At 38.2% G+C, this 19,905-nt stretch overlaps 1 protein-coding gene across 2 annotated transcripts in view; it reads left to right on the top strand.

Moving 5' to 3' along the window:
• LOC106827879 (nuclear body protein SP140-like protein) overlaps positions 1–19,905 on the top strand; it is a 61,645-nt gene that overhangs the window by 24,727 nt on the left and 17,013 nt on the right. For both annotated transcript variants that reach the window (XM_044751233.2, XM_014836038.3), the window contains exons 6-8: positions 4,892–4,975; positions 9,026–9,082; positions 10,095–10,148. In XM_044751233.2, coding sequence (XP_044607168.1) covers positions 4,892–4,975; positions 9,026–9,082; positions 10,095–10,148 — 195 coding nt within the window. The remainder of the gene's footprint in view (positions 1–4,891; positions 4,976–9,025; positions 9,083–10,094; positions 10,149–19,905) is intronic.

The following is a 19,905-nucleotide window of genomic DNA, read 5'->3' as shown; positions in this document are numbered from 1 at the left end:
CACATCCAGAGGTGGCCAGTGCTTGGCGAGAGTGGTGGGGGCAGGAGGAGATGAGCGTTCCTCATATGGACAGGGTACCTCCCAGGTTGGGTCCCTACACAGGACCATGGACACCATGTGCCTCCCATGCAAACCCTCTCCCGTCATCCCTGGACAGCAAGCCAGGAGCTGCCCTCCAAACACCAGACGGGTCACCACAAAAATGCCTTGTTACTTTAGCAACTACTAATCGCTGTTTACAACTCTTGACTCTCCTTAATCCATAACACTGTTAATAATTTATTTTTATAAATTATAATTTAATATGATTTAATATTATAATTTAATATAATTAAAATATGTTATTTTAAATATTATAATTTTAAGACATTAATCATAATAATTTAGTTTTCTGATCAGTCACTATATCCGATACAGTGACACAGGTAATATTTTATTTGATCTTCTCAAACACCTTAAAATAATGGTGTATCATCTCCATTTCTCAGAGAGGAAAGAATCAGCTTAGAGAGTTTGGTTCTTCGTGCAAGTTCACGCAACTGAGAGCTGGGACTGAACTCTGCTGTAAGGTTGTGTCAGAGCACAGAGTCTGGACGCCCACGACCCAGCTCCAGATTCTCCCTGTGCTCTGGAGGAAGTTACTTCTCTCTTTGTCCTTCAGTTTCATCTATAAAATGGATGAGTTAATAGTACCTACTTCACAAGGTGACAGCTTTTAAACAGTTCTGTCATGTGAAGCATTCACAATCATGCCTGGTACTTCATCAGTGTTCTGTGAATTTTCTTATTATTGCTGTGTTTTAATTATCATCATAATTTATGTCTGGTGCCAGAGTCTAAACTTTTAACCATTACAGTAAACTTTGGGATTGTCTTCTCTCACAGATGTCCATTGTGGGTTTAATTATTCCCCAGGGTGTAGAAGCAGTGATAAAAGTAATACCAACCTCTGGCCCATGAAGGTCAACTGAGGGCCACAGTTTGCCTGCCCTTAGAACGCACTAGTCTATAGTGAATTTCACGTCTTTATTCCATGACTCTGCTTTGGAAATGAGTAGCATGAAAGAGTCTCAGGGAACTTCCCGCACTGTGAAAGACTCTTATTATGTAGCTTCCAGTTGGGATATGTTGTTTAAGAAAAGCTATACTAAATTAGTAGTACTTTTTTATAAGAGAAAAAAAATCAGAGTGGTTTTTGAAAGCATACTTGTACTTTTATCTAATCACGTTTATTGAGAAAGTTATTAAAAAATTTTTTTAAAAACATTCCGGAATCCACATTCTCAGGCATTCATCTATTAGTGCAGCCGGTGGGAACAGGAAAAGGTGAGTGGATAGAATTGTGACTAGAAATGAGCAGAAGAGAAGGGATTCAGTACATGTATAGGGAGTGTAGGGAGGAAGCAATGAAATTATACCTCACAATGTGGTCTCGGGGCAGCTCTGCCTGGAAATGGAATCCCAGAGCATCTCAGTGATGGGGAACAATGAAAATAAAGACAGAAGTTTCAGCCTACAACCCAAATGATGCCCAAAAGCCACCATTAAGTGTGTCCAAGAGTCTGACCCAGCAGGGACGGCTGCAGTGACATGCACAGGTGATGGAAGGGCTATGTCTCATGCCAGCCGCCCCAATGGGAGACTCCAAGGAGCTGTGGATGTGGCATAAAACATGCACCAGGGCTCATGTTCTATATTAAAACTTTGGGAATTATTTTTAAATCATACTTTACATAAATTACTATGTTCAGAAAAATCACATTAAATGAAAACAATGCAATCTACACTGAAATATATATTTATCCTTTCATACTCTATGGAGGCTGGTGGAACAGAGTGGGATGGGTTGGTGGAATCCATAAAGAGCAGAGGAGGTTCGCCATCGGGGAAGGGGGATGTGCTGGTCCTGGTTTCTTTCCCAGGAATTTATTCCTTACCCTCATCTGCTCCGCTCTGCCCTCTATCTCTGGCCATTGACCCCTGCAGACATGCTGGCCAGCTCCCTCACTGCTGGGTTCCTGCTGGGTTCCTAACATGGAAGACGCTAGCAAGAGATTGGAGAGTGGGAGCAAGGGAGAAGCCAGATATTGCCCTGTCCCTAACTCCGGCAGCAATTCTGGCAGCGGCTGCCTCTCACCCATGACTCCAACTCTCAACAAGCAGTCCAGCCATGGCCCAGCTCCTACTCACCCAGTGACCCTGGCCCCTGGGCTCACCCTCAGTCCCTTCCATAGCTTCCTGTTGACAGTTCTTCTGGTTGCTGCATTCTTCCATTTGGACTTCTCAGCTCTCCCATCAACTGTATAACTAATCCCCTGGATTACATTCCCTCTACTTTAAAAGCTTAGGGTGATTTGTATTTTCCGGTTGGATCCTAATTGATGCAGGGGGAAAATAAAATAACTGTGAATCAAAACATGGTTTAGGTACAACCCTACCTGAAAATGGATTCTCAGAGCCCCTCTGTGAAACAGAACAGATAAGTGCAAAGAGAAAAGATACAACCAGTGACAAAAATGTAGCACTAGACAGCCAACAAGGAAATGAGCAATGTTCCCAGGAGTCTGAGCCATAGTGTCAGACTGACTGATTGTGTTTGATGCTGCAGGGAACAGAACTGGCAGGTGGAAGGACTCGGTGTGAAGGACAATGACACAGGAGAGGACTCTTGGTAATGTTGGGAATGCTTGAGATGAAGAAAATATGTAGAAAGACAAAATTGATACAGAAGAGGCATACAGAGGTCACATCAACAATAAACAGAGAATAGGAGAAAGTGGGAAAAGTAACAGAGAATGGATAAAACGAAAAATCAGGCTGAGGACTTAACTTACAGCCCTCTTAACTTATTAGTTGGTTAGGCTAACAGCTGTAACAAATAAACCCAAAGAAGTCAATGACTCAAACACAATGGAATATTAATTTTTCTTCTCAAATGAACATTCCAAGAAGTTTTAGAAGGGGGACAGGTGGGGCTCTGTTTCTTAGAGTCATTCTGGAAAGCAGCCAAGTGGGAGATCTTCCTTCTTCAATATCAGACTTCTAAGGCTACCCTGGGAGAGAAGCAGACCTAAAAACAGATACAAAACAGATACAAAAACAATGACAGCACATCCATAAAGCTCTAAGTAAACGAAGAGAATCTTGTATGAAAAACAGAGGGCCATGACAAGAAGAAATGGCTACTGGGAGTAAAACTGACCTACAGATCAAGTGAGTACAAAGGCAGATCATGGAGTTCTGAGTGAGGGACATTCTTGCCTTGTGTTATCAGAGCTTCCCAAGTTTTTGCTATCTTGATTCCTTTGTCATACACTGAGACCTTCAAGGGACATTTCCTCCTTCTGTAATGATAAGACAGGATGACTTTTCAGAGTCCAGGGAAGATGAGTTGTCCCAGGAGCCTGGAGCTCTGCACTGGGGAGTGGTCCTGATGAGAAGGGTAAGGGCTCCAGGACATTAGGAGTCTGAGTTCAGAGCTCTTGTTTGCTGCTACATTTTACTCGGAGCACACTCCACAGCCCAGGATCCCATTCTCTGCATTTATCTCATGCGGCCATTTTGAGAAATGAAAAGAAAGAAATCATTATAAATTCAGGCTTAACAAGATGATTCTAGTTGAATGACAGTGACATTTTTACTACATGCTATCAAACATATTATTGCCCAAAGTATTGGATTATGTAGTGATATCCACCCCTGCCCACCGCGTATTTTGTGGAAAGCAGAGAAAGTGGGGTAGTCTGTCATTGCTTGATTTTGTCACAAACTTGTTCAAAACTTAAAAGACTCTGATCATACTCTCTAGTTATTGACAGAAAGAAAAGCTTCTGGTTATTAACATCAAATTCAATTTATAGCTCTTGACAGATGATCCCCAATGTGACATTGGCCTTTATACTGACATTTGACAATATCTTCACAAATAAGATATCCTTTTATGTTTACAACTACCTAAAAAGTAGACCAGATAACTGTTGTTCTCGCCCATTCCACAGACGGGAAAACTCCCATACATAAATGCTTGAGGATCTTTTACATGCCTTCCATGGAAAGTCAGCAGAAGAGGGAGAGCTGACAGCTAGACTCCTAGCAACCATCCATACTCCTTTATTCAAAACGTTTGAAGCCAGATGTAAATTAGTAGTTTTATTGCTTTAGAAAGACAATGTGCTGTATATCCTGTATGTTATAAAACACCTGAAGACAGTCTAGGGCAGAATCCCATTCTCAAATATACTAAATTTGTGTTCCTGCAGGAAATAGTGTGAATTCACCTCAAGTGTGATAAAAGATTTTGAATGGATTCATGGCAACTCAAGTCCAGAGTCACTGCCAAACCAGTTAGCTGCATGCCTATGAGAAAACCCAGGTTTTCAAAACTCCTTTAACTTTGCAATTATGACTAAAGAAAAGTGGGTCTTTTGTCCACTGGGTAGTGATCTATTTCCTTTAAATGGGAAGAGACAGAAATGATTGTCTAGCATCTTTCTAATCCCTGGGTGGAGGGGTGCTCTGGTCCACACGATTATTGAGGGCCAAGCTGATGGAGGCTCTGACCTCTTGAAAATGTTTCTTCCATGGTCCCCCTGGACAAGAAACAGAAATGGAAGCAGAAGAAGTACGTGCGTACGAGTGAAAGGGTAAGAAGTCTAAGACATGGCAACGAGAAGGACTGCCTTCCACGGCAAATTATCTCCAGTCCTTGGGGATGGTTCCTGGAGCAGCCTTGAGCAAGTCAGATGGAGCCACGGGGTGGCCTGGTAGTAGGAACATTCCTACCCCTCCGACACAGACTTCTCTTTTTCAATTTTCCTTTTAAAGATTCCCTGCTGGGTTGGTTCCTAGGACACAGACTGAGACTGTAAAGAAATTTTGCTTCTTTTTGCAGGGATCAGCAGCGGCGACTTTTCAAAATCGAGTTTCAAGGAAGAGCCTCAGGAACCTTCTGTCTCAGAACTAAGCAGTGTGTCAGGTAAAGTAAATTAGGATGCCAGGTTTTGGCCTGTAAAATGTCAGTAATCTGACTTAAAAGCTATTGTTTCAGATGCATTTTATTCTGAGCGCTTTGACTACCTTGTGCCCAATTAATCCTGGGAAATCCTTTCAGCGTTTTAGAAAATGGAAGAAGTCAGGACATTATTATGAACTCATGTTTCACAGGATGAATCCTATTGATTAAATGTGTGTAATTATTTATTGCTGTCAAAGAAGAAATAAACAGCAAAATGATAGGATGTTTCTTAATACCTACTGTGATGCCCACTCACACTAAGATCTTCAATTTCTATTGGTTGACATTGATGTCATTTGTAAAGGTAAAAGCCTCAAAAGAAAACTGGTCCTGCTTTGTAACTATTGACAGATATAAAGCTCCAGATCAACCACTCTCAAACTTTAGTATAGATTTTAACAGATGTCCTTCACCATGTAGTAAGATTACATTGTTTTATTTCAGAGTGCTTTGGCAAATAAGTTCTTTTTTCATCATCAAAAAAATCCCTTAAGACAGACAGGCGAACAATCACTACCCCCATTTTGAGTTGAGGAAATAGAGGTACTAATATGCAAGGGTCGAAAAACTGAAGGAACAATAGAAACAAGCAGCTCAGATGTCTCATGGTGGGTGACTATTATATGTAATAGGCAGGAGCATAAGAGCTGTGTCACATGATCAAAGTTCAACGAGAAGATACAAGGAAACTGATATATTCATATGCAATGTATCAGTGTCTAATGCAAGAAAACTTGCATAGATATATAGATATATAGAGATATGGGTATAGATATAGGTATGGATCTTAATGGAGCAGGAAAAATGAAAATCACAAAGAAACAAAGAGAGTAGGAGTGGAGCCAGCTAAATGGTATATGAAATACCTAGAAAGACAGGGCAAAAAGGAATGAACACAGAAATAAAGAGGAACAGAGATTATGAGCAACACTGATGAAAAGAGAGAAAGCAACACAGGATACAAGAGAAATTGGGCAGAGAGAAGCTCACAGAATCAAAGCAATAAAGATAAGATGTATAAGGCAGAACAGTAAGCTGAAAAGTGAGAATTAAGGAGAATGAGATGTAGTGAGATACAAAGAGACAGAGTGAACCTCTGTTGGATGTGAGGTGTAGTTAGGAGGGTGGATGTATTTTTCTCTGAGTTCATCTGAGCTGTGAACATAGTTCAGCAAGATCACATTGAAGTGTGTTCCCCAGTCACTGTCTATAGGCTGTCATTTCCTTTCAAAGTTCTGTGAATTCAAAGCTCTTCAAATGAATAGAGGAAGAAAAAAGAATAGAGGAAAAAATCAAAAGAGATGCCAGCCTATTAGCATATGATGAAGAAGTCAATTATGACACAAGAAGTCAAATATGATATGATTATGAGAAGCCAATTATTAGTTCTTTGGTTTTCTGTCTGCACAGAAGAAAAGCTCTTCTTTGTTTTCCCTACCATTCTCTCACAACATTGCACATACATGCACACACAAATGAACACACACTCATATACACAGACAGAGACTTGTGCACAGACTCAGGCTGCTTTCAACAGGTTTGAGGGAGCCAAAAGAGAAAGAAGAGCTGGGCTCCTGAATGGAGGGCGGTGACACTGAGTGGATAATGTAAGGAGAAAGAATGGAGAAGGTAGGCTGAGGTCTCCAAATGAAAAGCTCTCTGAGTAAGTGTCAGGTTTTTCCAGGGGACATGGAATCCAGATATCCCAAGGCTGGGAAGAGCGATGATTTTCAAGATAGCTCTCAGAAGTTGTACCAGAAACATGGTAATAAATTCCATGACTGACTTACAGCCCTGCAATGTAGAAAGCTCCCAGAGAACTGGCAAATGTAATAATGGTCAATAGTGTGGTCAGTGTCAAAAGAGCAGGCATTTGGTGGTGATGAAAGTGTTAATCTGTGAGATGAAGAAAATATAGATAAAGCCAAAGATTGTAATTGTGAAAAAAAAAACCCCAAAGATCAAGATAAGATTGAAAGAAACAGACTAGAAGCAAAGAGAAAATAGAAAGGGAAGTGATAGTAGAAGGGAGATTACTTCAATACTAAAACTAGGTCCAGAGAGAGAAGCACAGACAATAGATGAGAATGAGATATGTACAAGGGGTAATAAATGGGGAGGAGTAAAGATGAGGCACAAAGAGAACTATGTAGAGAAAGAGTTAAAAGATGAGGAAAAAATGGTAAAGAGAGGGGACAGTGTAAAAGGGAGAGAGGAGAGAGATGGAGAAATTGTGGAATGTGAAAAATATCCTGAGACAAAAGCAACTTTGTCACAAGGTTGTTATTCACAGTAGCAGTGAGTTTTCAGGGTAAGTTGTCCCCAGGAGTCAAAGTGGCCCCTGTAACTCACCCAGATTACAAGAGACCTCACCCCAGGCATTTTATCCACTCTTATGCCTTCAATCACCATACACAACCTAATGGTTCCTAAACATGCATCTCCAGCTCAGCCCTGTCCTCCAAGAGACTAAACTCATTGTTTTAAGTGTCAGAAAGACCTCTGTCCACGATTCTGAAGGTCCTAGCCTTATCCATTTATGTAGATGTCTCCTAAAAGCTTCCAACTCAACACTTCTAAAACCAAGCACATCATCTTTTCCCCTAAAACCAGAATCTGCTCCTCCGGTGTTCCGTATCTCTAAAACACACTGTTAATTGTCTCATTCTTTCAAGTTGAAATTCTCAGAGTCATCCATGACACCACCATCTTCTCAATTAATATACCCTACCTGTCATCTAACTCCATCAATACTTCTTTTTAAGTGTCTCCAATCTGTCCATTTATCTCCATTCCCATTGCTCTCACTTTAATCCATGTCTAGATCACTTCTCACTTTAACTAGAGCTCCAGGCTCCTATTTGCCCTCCTTCTAACTTGCTCCCACCGGTTGTATTCTAAGTGATTTAGCTAAATTGGTCTTTCAAAAATGCAAATATGTTTGTACTACTTCCTACGTAAAATACAATGCCTTTAAATTTCCTTTATTATTAAGTTGATTCTCCCTTGTGCGATCTCCAAAGCCAGCTAGCTTGGGGCTCCTGCCTCTTTCTCCATCCTCATCATTGCCGCTCACTCCCTCACTCTGTGTTCAGACATGCTAAACTCCTTTTGGTTACTTGCATTTGCTGAATGTAGACCTTTGCACATGCTTCTCCATCTATTTAGAACTATCGTCTTGGCTCCCTTCCTTCCTAATCTGGCTAACTTCTGCTTCCATCGTACATCCTCTGGAAGAGATCCCTCATCCCAAACAAGGCTAGTTCTTCCTGCCTTATGCCCGCCAGAGTATCCTGTACAATCTGTATCCTAACATTCTTCATGTTTCAATATATTCACTCATTTATGTGTCAACTCCTCATTTGTTCATAAGATTGACAAACACCAACACTTCAGTAGTCTTGTGCCCTACATTGTTATCAGCACCCATCTCAGCACCTGGCACATGAGAAAAGTTTGGCAAATACTTGTTGAGTGAGTGAAAAGAACTGTTAATTTTCTATATTCTAACATTTGGAAAATTACCCATAAAAGTTATTCTATTATTGTATTTATATGGAATATTCCACAAAAATTATTTTAAGAATTGAATTCTATATATACAAATATATATACATAAATATAATAAATAATATGTCTGGAAAAGAACATCACCACAAAGAATTACATACAAAATTCTGTAAAAAATATTGTCATCTACAAGGAGAAGTAGGTCAAGAAAAAATAGAAAACAAAAATACATTATTTTGGCAAAAAGAAAAGGATAAAAGAGAAAATATGGATTGAAAGGAAAGGACAGAGGCAATGAGGAACAACAAAAGAGCAAGTTATTGCAGAGATAGAGCCGTCCTTTGTTGTAGGAGTGGGGATGGGAGAATCAGTAACGTTGGGAGAAAGGATCATTGAAGGGCAGATAGCGCAACTGAAAGTTCTTTACAAATTACAATTGAAGAGCGGGGCTACCAGGACCTGAAAATGAGAATTGTTCCTGTGTCATGTGTTTTTCAAAAGGTGTACCAAGAGGCCAAGAAGCAAAGACTAAAAATAGCCACGCATCTGACATGATGGGTAAGGCCACCCAAGGATCTTGGGGTGGGGGTGGTTCAGCAGATATCACAGACTCTGGGTATGTGTGTGGTAGGTGGGCAGTTTTCAAGGAGAACATCAGGCAGCTCACCAACAGGGAATGGACCAGTTATGAAGGTGAGAGTCACAGGTCCCCGGCTACAAGATGTCGGGAGTCTGAAATCAGAGCTCTCGTTTCCTGCTGTACTTGACTCTGAGCACACTTTGACAGGGAATGGATCCAGTCTATGCTAGAATCCCATTCTCTGCATTTTCTTGATCTGACCCTTTTGGGAACTAGAGGCAGGCAGGAGATCATTATAAAGTAACGTTTAACCAAATGGGCCCTGTTGATTATTATATGGATGAAGTAGTAGAAATACACTCTTAAAATGGCAGTGTCCAGTTTACTATCATCGTATTAATAACAAAGCCTTATTTTTACACAGTGATTTCCATCCTGGTCACACTCAATATTCTATGGAACCCAGGAAAGCCAAGTATACTTTTGCTAGTAGAGAGTAGTGTCATTTTGTCACAATGTTATCAAGGCCTCAAAAGACAACTGATTCTGCCTCTAAATTGTCAGAAGGAGGTACTTCAGATCAACTATTCTTAACCCAGCACGTATTTCTGATGGATGTCCTCCAGCATGTCATTGGTTTATATAGTGATTTCTTGCAAACTTTTGCACATAAGATCTTATTTAATCCTCACAAAAATCTTAAGACCTAAACAGGGTAGGATACTTGTTCCTATCATTGAATAAACTGAAAAACATAGGTATGTATTTAACAGTGTTTTTCAAAGTTCCATTGAGAAATAAAGGAAGACCCAGGGCCCACTCTGAAAGTAGTTCTCAATTCAGTAGATTTTCGGTTCCTTTAGAAGGAAGAGAGAAACAATAAATCAAACATCTTTGCAGACTCAAGCCTTCTGCAATAGTAATCATCCTCAGAGTTGTAACTTTTACTCATTCATTTCTGTTTCCTCACCACTACCTGTTGTTTTCTAGATACCGTGAATCCTGGAAACAACTTTACTTTAGGAAAATCCACGAGGCAAAGAAGTAAGAGTAAATAATATTTTACTTGCTTTTGATGTTAGAAATGAATTTTTTAATGCCAGACTTTCATCATCATTATTTACAATGCTGCAGTAGGCAGAATGATGGTCCCCCAAAAGTGTCTGTATCCCTGGAATCTGGAATCTGTTATCTTACACAGCAAAACAGACTTTACAGATGTAATTAAACTAGGGACCTTGAGATGGGGGAGATTATCCTGGATTATCTGGGTGGGCCCAATATACTCCCATAGGCCTTAAAAAGTGGAGAACCTGCCTTGGGTGTGGAGAGAGGAGAAATGACTAGGGAAGAATCATCAGAGAGATGAAATATTGTTGGCTCTGAAGATGGAGGAAGGGACTAGGGAGCGTGGGTAACCTTTAGAAGCAGAAAAAGCAAGGAAATTTATACTCCCCTACAGCCTCCAGAAAGGAATCAAGGTCTACTAAAAGGTTGATTCTAGCCCTGTGAGACCCATGTCAGAATTCTTACTATAAGAGAAATTTGTGTTGTTTTAAGCTACTCAGTTTGTAGTAAATTGTTGTGGAAGCAATATAGGAATTCACATTCCTGAAAGTGTGGAAGTGTCTTTGGGCAGTGGGCAGAGGCTGGAAGAGTCTTGAGTAGAATGATAGCAAAAGCCTAGATTGACCATTTTGTTAGTAGAAAGGTGGATGACAAAGACTGCTAGAGAGGACTCAGAAAGAGGTGAAGAATGAAGTAGAGAAAACTTATATTGTTTTAGAGAACACATAAATCATCCTAAATAGTAGAAATACGGAGGCTGAAAGTGTGACTGGTGAGGGAGTGCTCAGAAATAGACATATTTTGGAAACTAGAGGAAGGGGATCTTAGTCATATAGTGACAAAGCTTGGCAAAATTCTGTCTTGCAGATATGTGGAAAGCAGAACTCTCTGGATATATATAGCTAAGGAGATTTCTAAGCAAAGCCATGAAAGTGCAGCTGGTTTCTTTTTGCTGCTTAGAGTAAAATGAGAGAGGAAAGAACTGCTAAACAAAAAGGAATCAGGAATTGATAATTTGGAAAATTCTTAGCCTATTCAGGTTACAAAAGATGCTGAAATTAGGAGATTCACTGTCAGGAAAGTATGCTCTGTAGAAGTGACCAAGAATGGGTTTTACAACTTTTTGCTAGTTCCGTGGAAATAGCAAGAGGTCAGAGTATTCAGTCACATAAAAGGTTCTTTGAGGAGATTAACTATGTGACTCATAGATCCCTTCAGCCAGCACACCAGAAGCCAAAAATAGATAAATGATTATATAGAAAAGATCTGTGGAGGAGCCTCTTGTCTGATAGAGCAAATCCCATGACAGACATGGGAGATCTACAAGATTCTTGAGAATTTTATGCCAACAGAAGCAGACATGCATGTCCTGATCCCTGGAATCTGGAATCAGTGACTTGACATGGCAAAAGAGACTTTAAGGATGTGATTAACTTAAGGCTCTTGAGATAAGGGGATTATCCTGGTTATCCAGGTGGCCCCAATCAAAACACATGGGTCCTTAAAAACAGAAAACCTTTCCCGCTGTAGAGAGATGGATATGTGACTATGAAATAATGATCAGAGATGCAATGGGACTGACTTTGAAGATGAAGGCAGGGGACAATGAGCCTAGAAACACGGGCAACCTTCAGAAGTTGGAAGAGGTAAAGAAATTATCCCCTACAGCCTCCAGAAAGGAAGAAGGTCCTGTGGACACCTCAGTTTTAGACTAGTGAGACCTGTGTCAGATTTCTGACCTTCAGAACTGTAAGATAATAAATTTGTGTTGTTTTAAGCCACAAAATGTATGGTAATTTATTACAACTGCAATAGAGAACTAGTATCTTTCATAAGACTAAAAAGAAAATAAAATCCCCTTTATATTATTAGATTACATATTTTAAAATAGAAATTTATATTTTCCCTTTCTTTTTTATTGTGTAAGTTTAAGGTGTACAGCTTTCTAATTTGACGTCTGTATACGCTACAAAGTGATCGCCACTACAAGCCTAGTTACCATCCATCACCATACCATTGACTCTCTTGAGTCATTTCACCCATTCCCCAATCCCCTTCCCCTCTGGTAACCACTGATCTGTTCTCTGTGTCTATGAGTTTGTTTTTGTTTTATTTTGTTTGTTCATTTGTTTTGTTTCTAGATTCCACATATGAGTGAAATCATGTGATATTTGTCTTTCGCTGTCTAACTTATTTTGTTTAGCATAATGCCCTCAAGGTCAATCCATGTTGTCACAAATGGCACAATTTCATTCTTTTTTATAGCTAAGTAGTATTCCTGTGTGTGTGTGTGCGTGTATCTCACATCTTCTTTATCCATCACCCACTGATGGACACTTAGGTTGTTTCCATATCTTGGCTATTGTAAATAATGCTGCATTGAACATAGGGGTGCATAGATCTTTTTAAATTAGTGTTTTGGTGTTCTTTGGATAAATACCCAGAAGTGGAATTGATGGGTCGTATGGTAGTTCTATTTTTAATTTTTTGAAGAACCTCCGCACTGTATTCCAGTGGCTGCACCAATTTGCATTCCTACCAACAGTAAATGAGGGCTCTCTTTCTTCCATGTCCTCACTGACACTTATTTCTTGTCTTCATGATGATAGCCATTCTGACAGGTGTGAGATGATATCTCATTGTGGTTTTGATTTGCATTTGCCTGATAAGTGATGTTGAGCATCTTTTCATATGCCAGTTGGTCATTTGTATGTCTTCTTTGGAAAAATATCTATTCAGGTCCTCTGACCATTTTCTAATTGGATTGTTTGTCTTTTTTGATATTGAGTTGTATGAGTTCCTTATGTATTTTGGATATTAATCCCTTATCAGATATATCATTTGCAATTATCTTTTCCCATTCAGTAGGTTGCCTTTTCCTTTTGTTGATTATTTCCTTTGCTATGCAAAAGCTTTTTAGTTTGATGTAGTCTCATTGGTTCATTTTTTCTTTTGTCACCCTTGCCTGAGCAGACAGATCCAAAAAGCTATTGCTGAAACTGATATCAAAGAGCTTACTGCCTATGTTTTCTTCTAGGAGTTTTATGGTTTCAGGTCTTACATTCAAGTCTTTAATCCATTTTGGATTTGTTTTTTTATATGGTGTAATATAGTGGTCGAGTTTTATTCCTTTGTGTGCAGCTGTCCAGTTTTTCCCACACCATTTATTGAAGAGACTATGTTTTCCCCATTGTGTATTCTTGCCTTCATTGTCTGGGTTAATTTACCATATAATCATGGATTAATTTCTGGGTGCTCTATTCTGTTGTGTTGATCTGTATGTCTGTTTTTGAACCAATGCCATAGTGTTTTGGTTACTATAACTTTACAGTTTGAAATTAAGGAGAGTGATACCTCCAGCTTTGTTCTTCTTTCTCAAGATTGAGAAACTATTTTTTTTGTAGTTTCATACAAATTTTAAGATTATTTGTTCTAATTCTGTGAAAAAGGCCAATGATATTTTGATAGGGATTGCATTAAATCTGTAGATTGCTTTAGATAGTATGGACATTTTAACAATATTAATTCTTCTAATCCATGAACATGATAGGTCTTTCCATTTATTTGTGTCATCTTCAATTTCTTTTATCAATGTCTTCTAGTTTTCAGAGTACAAGTCTTATACTTCCTTGGTTAAATTTATTCTTAGGTATTTTATTCTTTTTGAAGCAATTGCATGGGCTTGTTTTCTTAATTTCTCTTTCTCATAGGTCAATATTAGTGTGTAGAAATGCAACTGATTTCTGTATATTAATTTTGTATCCTGCAACTTTACTGAATTCATTTATTAGTTCTAATAGTTTTTTGGTGGAGTCTTTAGAGTTTTCTATATATACTATCATGTCATCTGCAAATGGTTTTACTTCTTCCTTTTTACTTCTTCCTTATCAATTTAGATGCCTTTTATTTCTTTTTCTTGCCTAATTGCTATGGCTAAGACTTCCAATACTGCATTGAATAAAAGTGGTGAGAGTGGTCATCTTTGTCTTGTTCCTGATCTTGGAGGAAAAGCTTTCAGCTTTTCACCATTAAGCATGTTGTTAGCTATTGGTTTGTCATATATGGCCTTTATTATATTAAGGTACATTTCCTCTATGCTCACTTTGTTGAAAGCTTTTATCATAAATGGGTGTTGAATTTTGTTAAATGGTTTTTCTACATCTAATGAGATGACCATATGATTTTTACCCTTCATTTTGTAAATGTGGTGTATCATGTTGATTGATTTGCAGATGTTGAACCATCCTTGCTTCCCAAAATAAATCCTACTTGATTATGATGTGTAATCCTTTTAATCTATTGTTGAATTCAGTTTGCTAATATTTTGTTAAGGATTTTTGAATCTACCTTCATCAGGGATATTGCCCATAATTTTCTTTTTTTATAGTGTCTTTGGTTTGGTATCAGGGTAATACTGGCCCATAAAATGAGTATGGAAAAGTTCCTTCTTTGATTTTCTGGAATAATTTTAGAATAGGTATTAACTCTTCTTTAGATATTTGGTAGAATTTACCTGTGAAGCCATCTGGTCCTAGACTTTTGTTTGTTGGAAGTTTTTTGGTTACTGATTCAATTTCTTTACTAGTAATTGGTCTATTCATATTTTCTATTTCTTCATGATTCAATCATAAAAGATTGTAAGTTTCTAGGAATTTATCCATTTCTTCTAGGTTGTCTCATTTATTGGTGTATAATTGTTCATACTATTCTCTTATGATCTTTTGTATTTTTGTGGTATTGATTTTCACTTCTCTTTTATTTCTGATTTTATTTATTTAGGCCCTCTCCCTTTTTTTCTTGATAAATTTGGTTAAAAGTTTAATGATTTTGTTTATCTTTTCAAAGAACCAGTTCTTTGTTTCATTGACTTTTTTCTTTTTTTTTCTTTTTAGTCTCTATTTCATTTATTTCCACTCTGATCTTAATTATTTTCTTCCTTCTATTCACTTTGGGCCTTTTTTGTTCCCTTTTTTCTGGTTACTTTAGATGTAAAGTAAGATCGTTTTGAGATTTTTCTCCTTTCTTGAAGTAGGCCTGTATTGCTATGAACTTCCCTCTTAGTACAACCTTTGCTGCATCCCAAAGATTTTGGAACATTGTGTTTCCCTTATCATTTGATTTATTCTTTGATTTCTTCATTGATCCATGGGTTGTTTAATAGCCTGTTGTTTAGTCTCCATATGTTTGTGTTTTTTCTAGTTTTCTTCTTGAAATTGATTTCTAGTTTTACATCATTCTGGTTGGAAAAGATGCTTGATAAGATTTCAGTCTTTTAAAATTTATTCACACTTGTTTTCTGGCCCAACATGTGATCTATCCTGGAGAATGTTCCATGTGCATTTGAAATGAATATGTATTCTGCTCTTTTGGGATGGAATGTTCTGTATATATCAATTAAGTTGATCTAGTGTAATGTGTCATTTGAGGCCAATGTTTCCTTGTTGATTTTCTGTCTGGATGATCTAGCCATTGATGTAAATGGGGTATTAAAGACCTCTTTTATTATTGTGTTGCTGTCAATTTCTCCCTTTACGTCTGTAAATAATTGCTTTATATATTTTAGTGCTCCTATGTTGAGTGAATAAATATTTACACATATTATATCCTCTTGTTGGATTGGCCCCTTTATCCTTATGTAACATCCTTCTTTGTCTTTTGTTACAGTTTTTGTTTTAAAGTCTATTTTGTCTGATATAAGTATTGCTATCCAAGCTTTCTTTTCATTTCCATTTTCATGGTATATCTTTTTCTATCCCTTCACTTTCAGTCTGTGTGTGTCTTTTGGTCTGAAATGAGTTTCTTGCAGGTGGCATATAGATGGGTCTTGTTTTTTTATCCATTCAGCCACCTTATTTCTTTTGATTGGAGAATTCAGTCCATTTACATTTAAAGTAATTATTGATGAGTGTATTTATTACCATTTTGTTCATTGCTTTCTGGCTGTTTTTGTGGTTCCCCTCTGTTCCTTCCTTCTCTTTCTCTCTTCCCTTGTGGTTTGATGGTTTTCTTTAGTGTTACGTTTAGACATCTTTCTTTTTTTCTTTTGTGTATTTACTGTAAGTTTATTCTTTGTGATTACCATGAGGTTCACATGCACCATCCTGTGTGTATAACAGTCTCTATTAAGTTGATAACAGCTTAAACTTGAACACATCCTAAAAGTTTACATTTTTACTTTCCTCTTCTGTTTTTATATTTTTGATGACACATTTTACATCTTTTTATTTTGTGTATCCTTTAATTATTGTAATTTTAGTTAATTTTGTTTTTGTCCTTCAGTCTTCAAACTTGGTTTATAAGTGATTGACCCACTACTTTTATTATTTATTTACCTTTTCCAGTGAGATTTTTACTTTTCTATGTTTTTGTATTATTAATTAGTTCCTTTTCTTTTTAGCTTAGAGAAGTCCCTTTAACATTTCTTGTAAGGTTGGTTCAGTGGTGATGAACTCCTTTAGCTTTTGTTTGTCTGGAAAACTTTTAATCTCTCCTTCAATTCTAAGTGATAACCTTACCTGGTAGAGAATTCTTGGTTGGGAGTTTTTTTCCTTTCAGCACTTTGAATACATAATCCTATTCCCTTCTGGCCTGTAAAGTTTTTTCTGAAAAATCTGCTAATAGCCTTATGGGATTTCCCTTGTACATAGTAAATTGTTTTTCTCTTGCTGCTTTTAAGATTCTCTCTTTATCCTTAACTTTTACTATTTTGATTATAATGTGTCTTGATATGTTTCTCTTTGGGTTTGTCTTCTTTGGAACTCTCTGGGCTTCCTGGATCTGGGTGTCTGTTTTCCCAGATTAGGGAATTTGTCACGTATTATTTCTTCAAATAGTTTCCCTGGCTCTTTCTCTCTCTCTTTTCCTTCTGAGACCCTTATAATGCAAACATTATTTGGCTTGATGTCATCCCACAGGTCCCTCAAAGTATCCTCACTTTTTTAAATTCTTTTTTCATTTTGCTGCTCTGTCAGGGTGAATTCCATTGTTTTGTCTTCCAGCTCACTGATTCATGCTTCCATTTTGTCTGTTCTGCTGTTGAGCCCCTCTAGTGTATTTTTCAGTTTAATTATAACTTTTTTTTAAGTGAGGAAGATTGGCCCTGAGCTACCATCTGTTGTGAATCTTCCTCTTTTTGCTTGAGGAAGATTGTCTCTGAGTTAGTATCTATGCCAATCTTCCTCTATTTTGTATGTAGGATGCCATCACAGCATAGCTTGGTGGGCGGTGTATAGGTCCATGCCGGGGATCCGAACCAGCAAACCTTAGGTCACTGAAGAGGAGCATGTGAACTTAACCACTACACCACAAGGCCAGCCCCTAATAATAACTTTTGTTTGGTACCTTCTTATATTTTCTGTCTCTTTGTTGAAGTTCTCATTGTGTTCATCCATTCTTCTCCCAAGTTCAAGGAGCATCGTTATGGTCATTACTTTGAACTGTTTATCAGGTATGTTGCTTATCTTTGTTTCATTAAGGTCTTTTTCTGGGGATTTTCCTTGTTCTTTGGTTTGGAACAAATTCCTCTGTCTCCTCATTTTACCTGTCTCCCTGTGTTTGTCTATATATATTAGGTGAAGTAGCTACAGCCTTCAGTCTTATATAGATGTTCAGTGTGGCCCAGAAGCACAGTAACCCTTGATCACCAGAGCCAGGCACTCTATGAACCTCCCTCTTGTGGGCTGCATGTGTCTGTCATCTGTTGTAGGGCCTTGGCTATAGTGCAGGGTGGGCGGGGTACACAGCATTCACCCAGCCCAGTTACACCCCATTGTTATGCTGGGAGGTTGAGGTTGTGGCTCAGCTGCAGTGCTAGACGGGAGGAACTCATGCACCTGCTTCGTCTAATTGTGACTCAGCTGTGGTACGGGATGGGCAGGACATGCCCTTTGGTGCTAGTAGGTAGAGGGTTGGCCCAAAAGTGGCACCCTTGGTTCCAGCAACAGCAAGTTATGATGAAGTTGCAAAAATGGTGTCCACCAGTGCTTTCTTCCCCAGACAAAGTCCTAGCAGGGTCCTACCTCTCTAGCAGCTGCTTTCAGTTTAGTGAGTGGGTCTCCCTCCTTTATGGTCCAGGCACTTTTCAAACCATTGCTTTTGTGCTGGATCTCAGGTTAAGTGGATCTCTGCATGAGCCTTTTACAAGCAGGCCTCATTTTTCTATAATTCTATGGTTCTCCTGGTCTTAACCATCACTGATTTTCAAAACCAGACATTTTTGAGGGCTTGTCTTTCTGTTGCTGGTCACAAGGGTCTGGGTGCCTGATGTGGGACACTATCCCTTTACTCCTTGAGTGAGCCTTCCATGGTTTTTGGGGGTTGCCCCCCAATTGTGGGTCACTGTGCCTGGGATGGGGTCCCAGGTGAGGCCATGTCTCTGCCTCTCTTACCCTTCTCATTATATCTCTTTTGTTTTCCATCATGGAGGTGCTGTTCATCTAGTTCTCAGGTCCTCTTCAGAGGAAAAGTATTCCATACACAGCTATAAGTTTGTTGTGTCTGCAGGAGAGGATGAGTTCAAGGTCCTCCTACACCGCCATCCTGAGCTCTTGCCCTGTAGTTTCATAGAATACTCACATCTTTAAGTTTTGTTTTTCGGATTTTAAAAAAAAATATCTTTGTAGGGAATAACCTGGTGGCACAGTGGTTAAGTTCACATGCTCCACTTTGGTAGCCCGGGGTCCACAGGTTTGGATCCTGGGCAAGGACTGAGCACTGCTCATCAAGCCATGCTGCGGTGGCATCCCACATAAAATAGAGGAAGATTGGCAAGGTTTTTAGCTCAACAACAGTCTTCCTCAGGGCCAATCTTCCTGATACACACAAAAATATATATCTTTGTAAACTTTGATGTATTTTTTCTATGCATTTATTAACACATTTGAAATTGTCATATACCTAAATAAATCTATTCATACTGTTACATTTCCCTTACTTTAAATCAGTACATTAATTTACATTACTATAATTTTTTGCTATGGTTGAACATTTTTCATTGGTTTTTGGTCATTTGTTTTTCTTCTTCCAAAAATGCGTGGTATATATTGTGCCAGTGTTGCTGTTATGTTGGTGGTTTCCTGGGTTTTTTTGTAACCAAGCCGAATATGAATAGAAATACTAATATATAATATATATGAAATTTTGCCTATATGTGTTGTTAATATTTTGTCTCACTTGATGTGACTTTTTATGTTTGTCATTGTATATTTCATCCTAGAGAATTATGAAAATTTTGTGCATTCAAATCTATCAGGCTTTTCCTATATGGATTCTAGGTTTTATATAAAATTTATAAGGATATTTTCCACCTCAATATTTTAAAAATACTTTATATTTGCTTCCAGAATATTTTAAGTACTTAATACTTTTTAATGTTTAAATCTGTAATTCCCATGGGATTCACCTCTTTGTGAGTGATGTGAGGTAGTAATTACTAGAAATCACCCCAACACTTTTTTCTTCATGAATTGCAATGTCCTTTTATGTGCCTGTCCTGTATTCATGGATCTGTGCCTGCACTCGATTCTGAAACACTGCTCTGTTTATTTCTATTCCAGTGCCAATTGCAGTTGGTTTAATTACAAACTTTACAGTAAATTTTGCTGTTCCTACTCAGTATATCTTCTGTTGCAAAGAAAAAAAATAAAAGGCACAGTGAGGCACAACAGAAAAAAAGATTTCAGATTTTCAGTAATTCTGGCTCACTCACTGTGGATTTAGAATCAAATCAAGACTT

Source organism: Equus asinus, chromosome 19, assembly GCF_041296235.1.
Source record: "Equus asinus isolate D_3611 breed Donkey chromosome 19, EquAss-T2T_v2, whole genome shotgun sequence".
NCBI lineage: Eukaryota > Metazoa > Chordata > Mammalia > Perissodactyla > Equidae > Equus > Equus asinus.
This window is presented reverse-complemented; position numbering and strand designations above follow the sequence as displayed.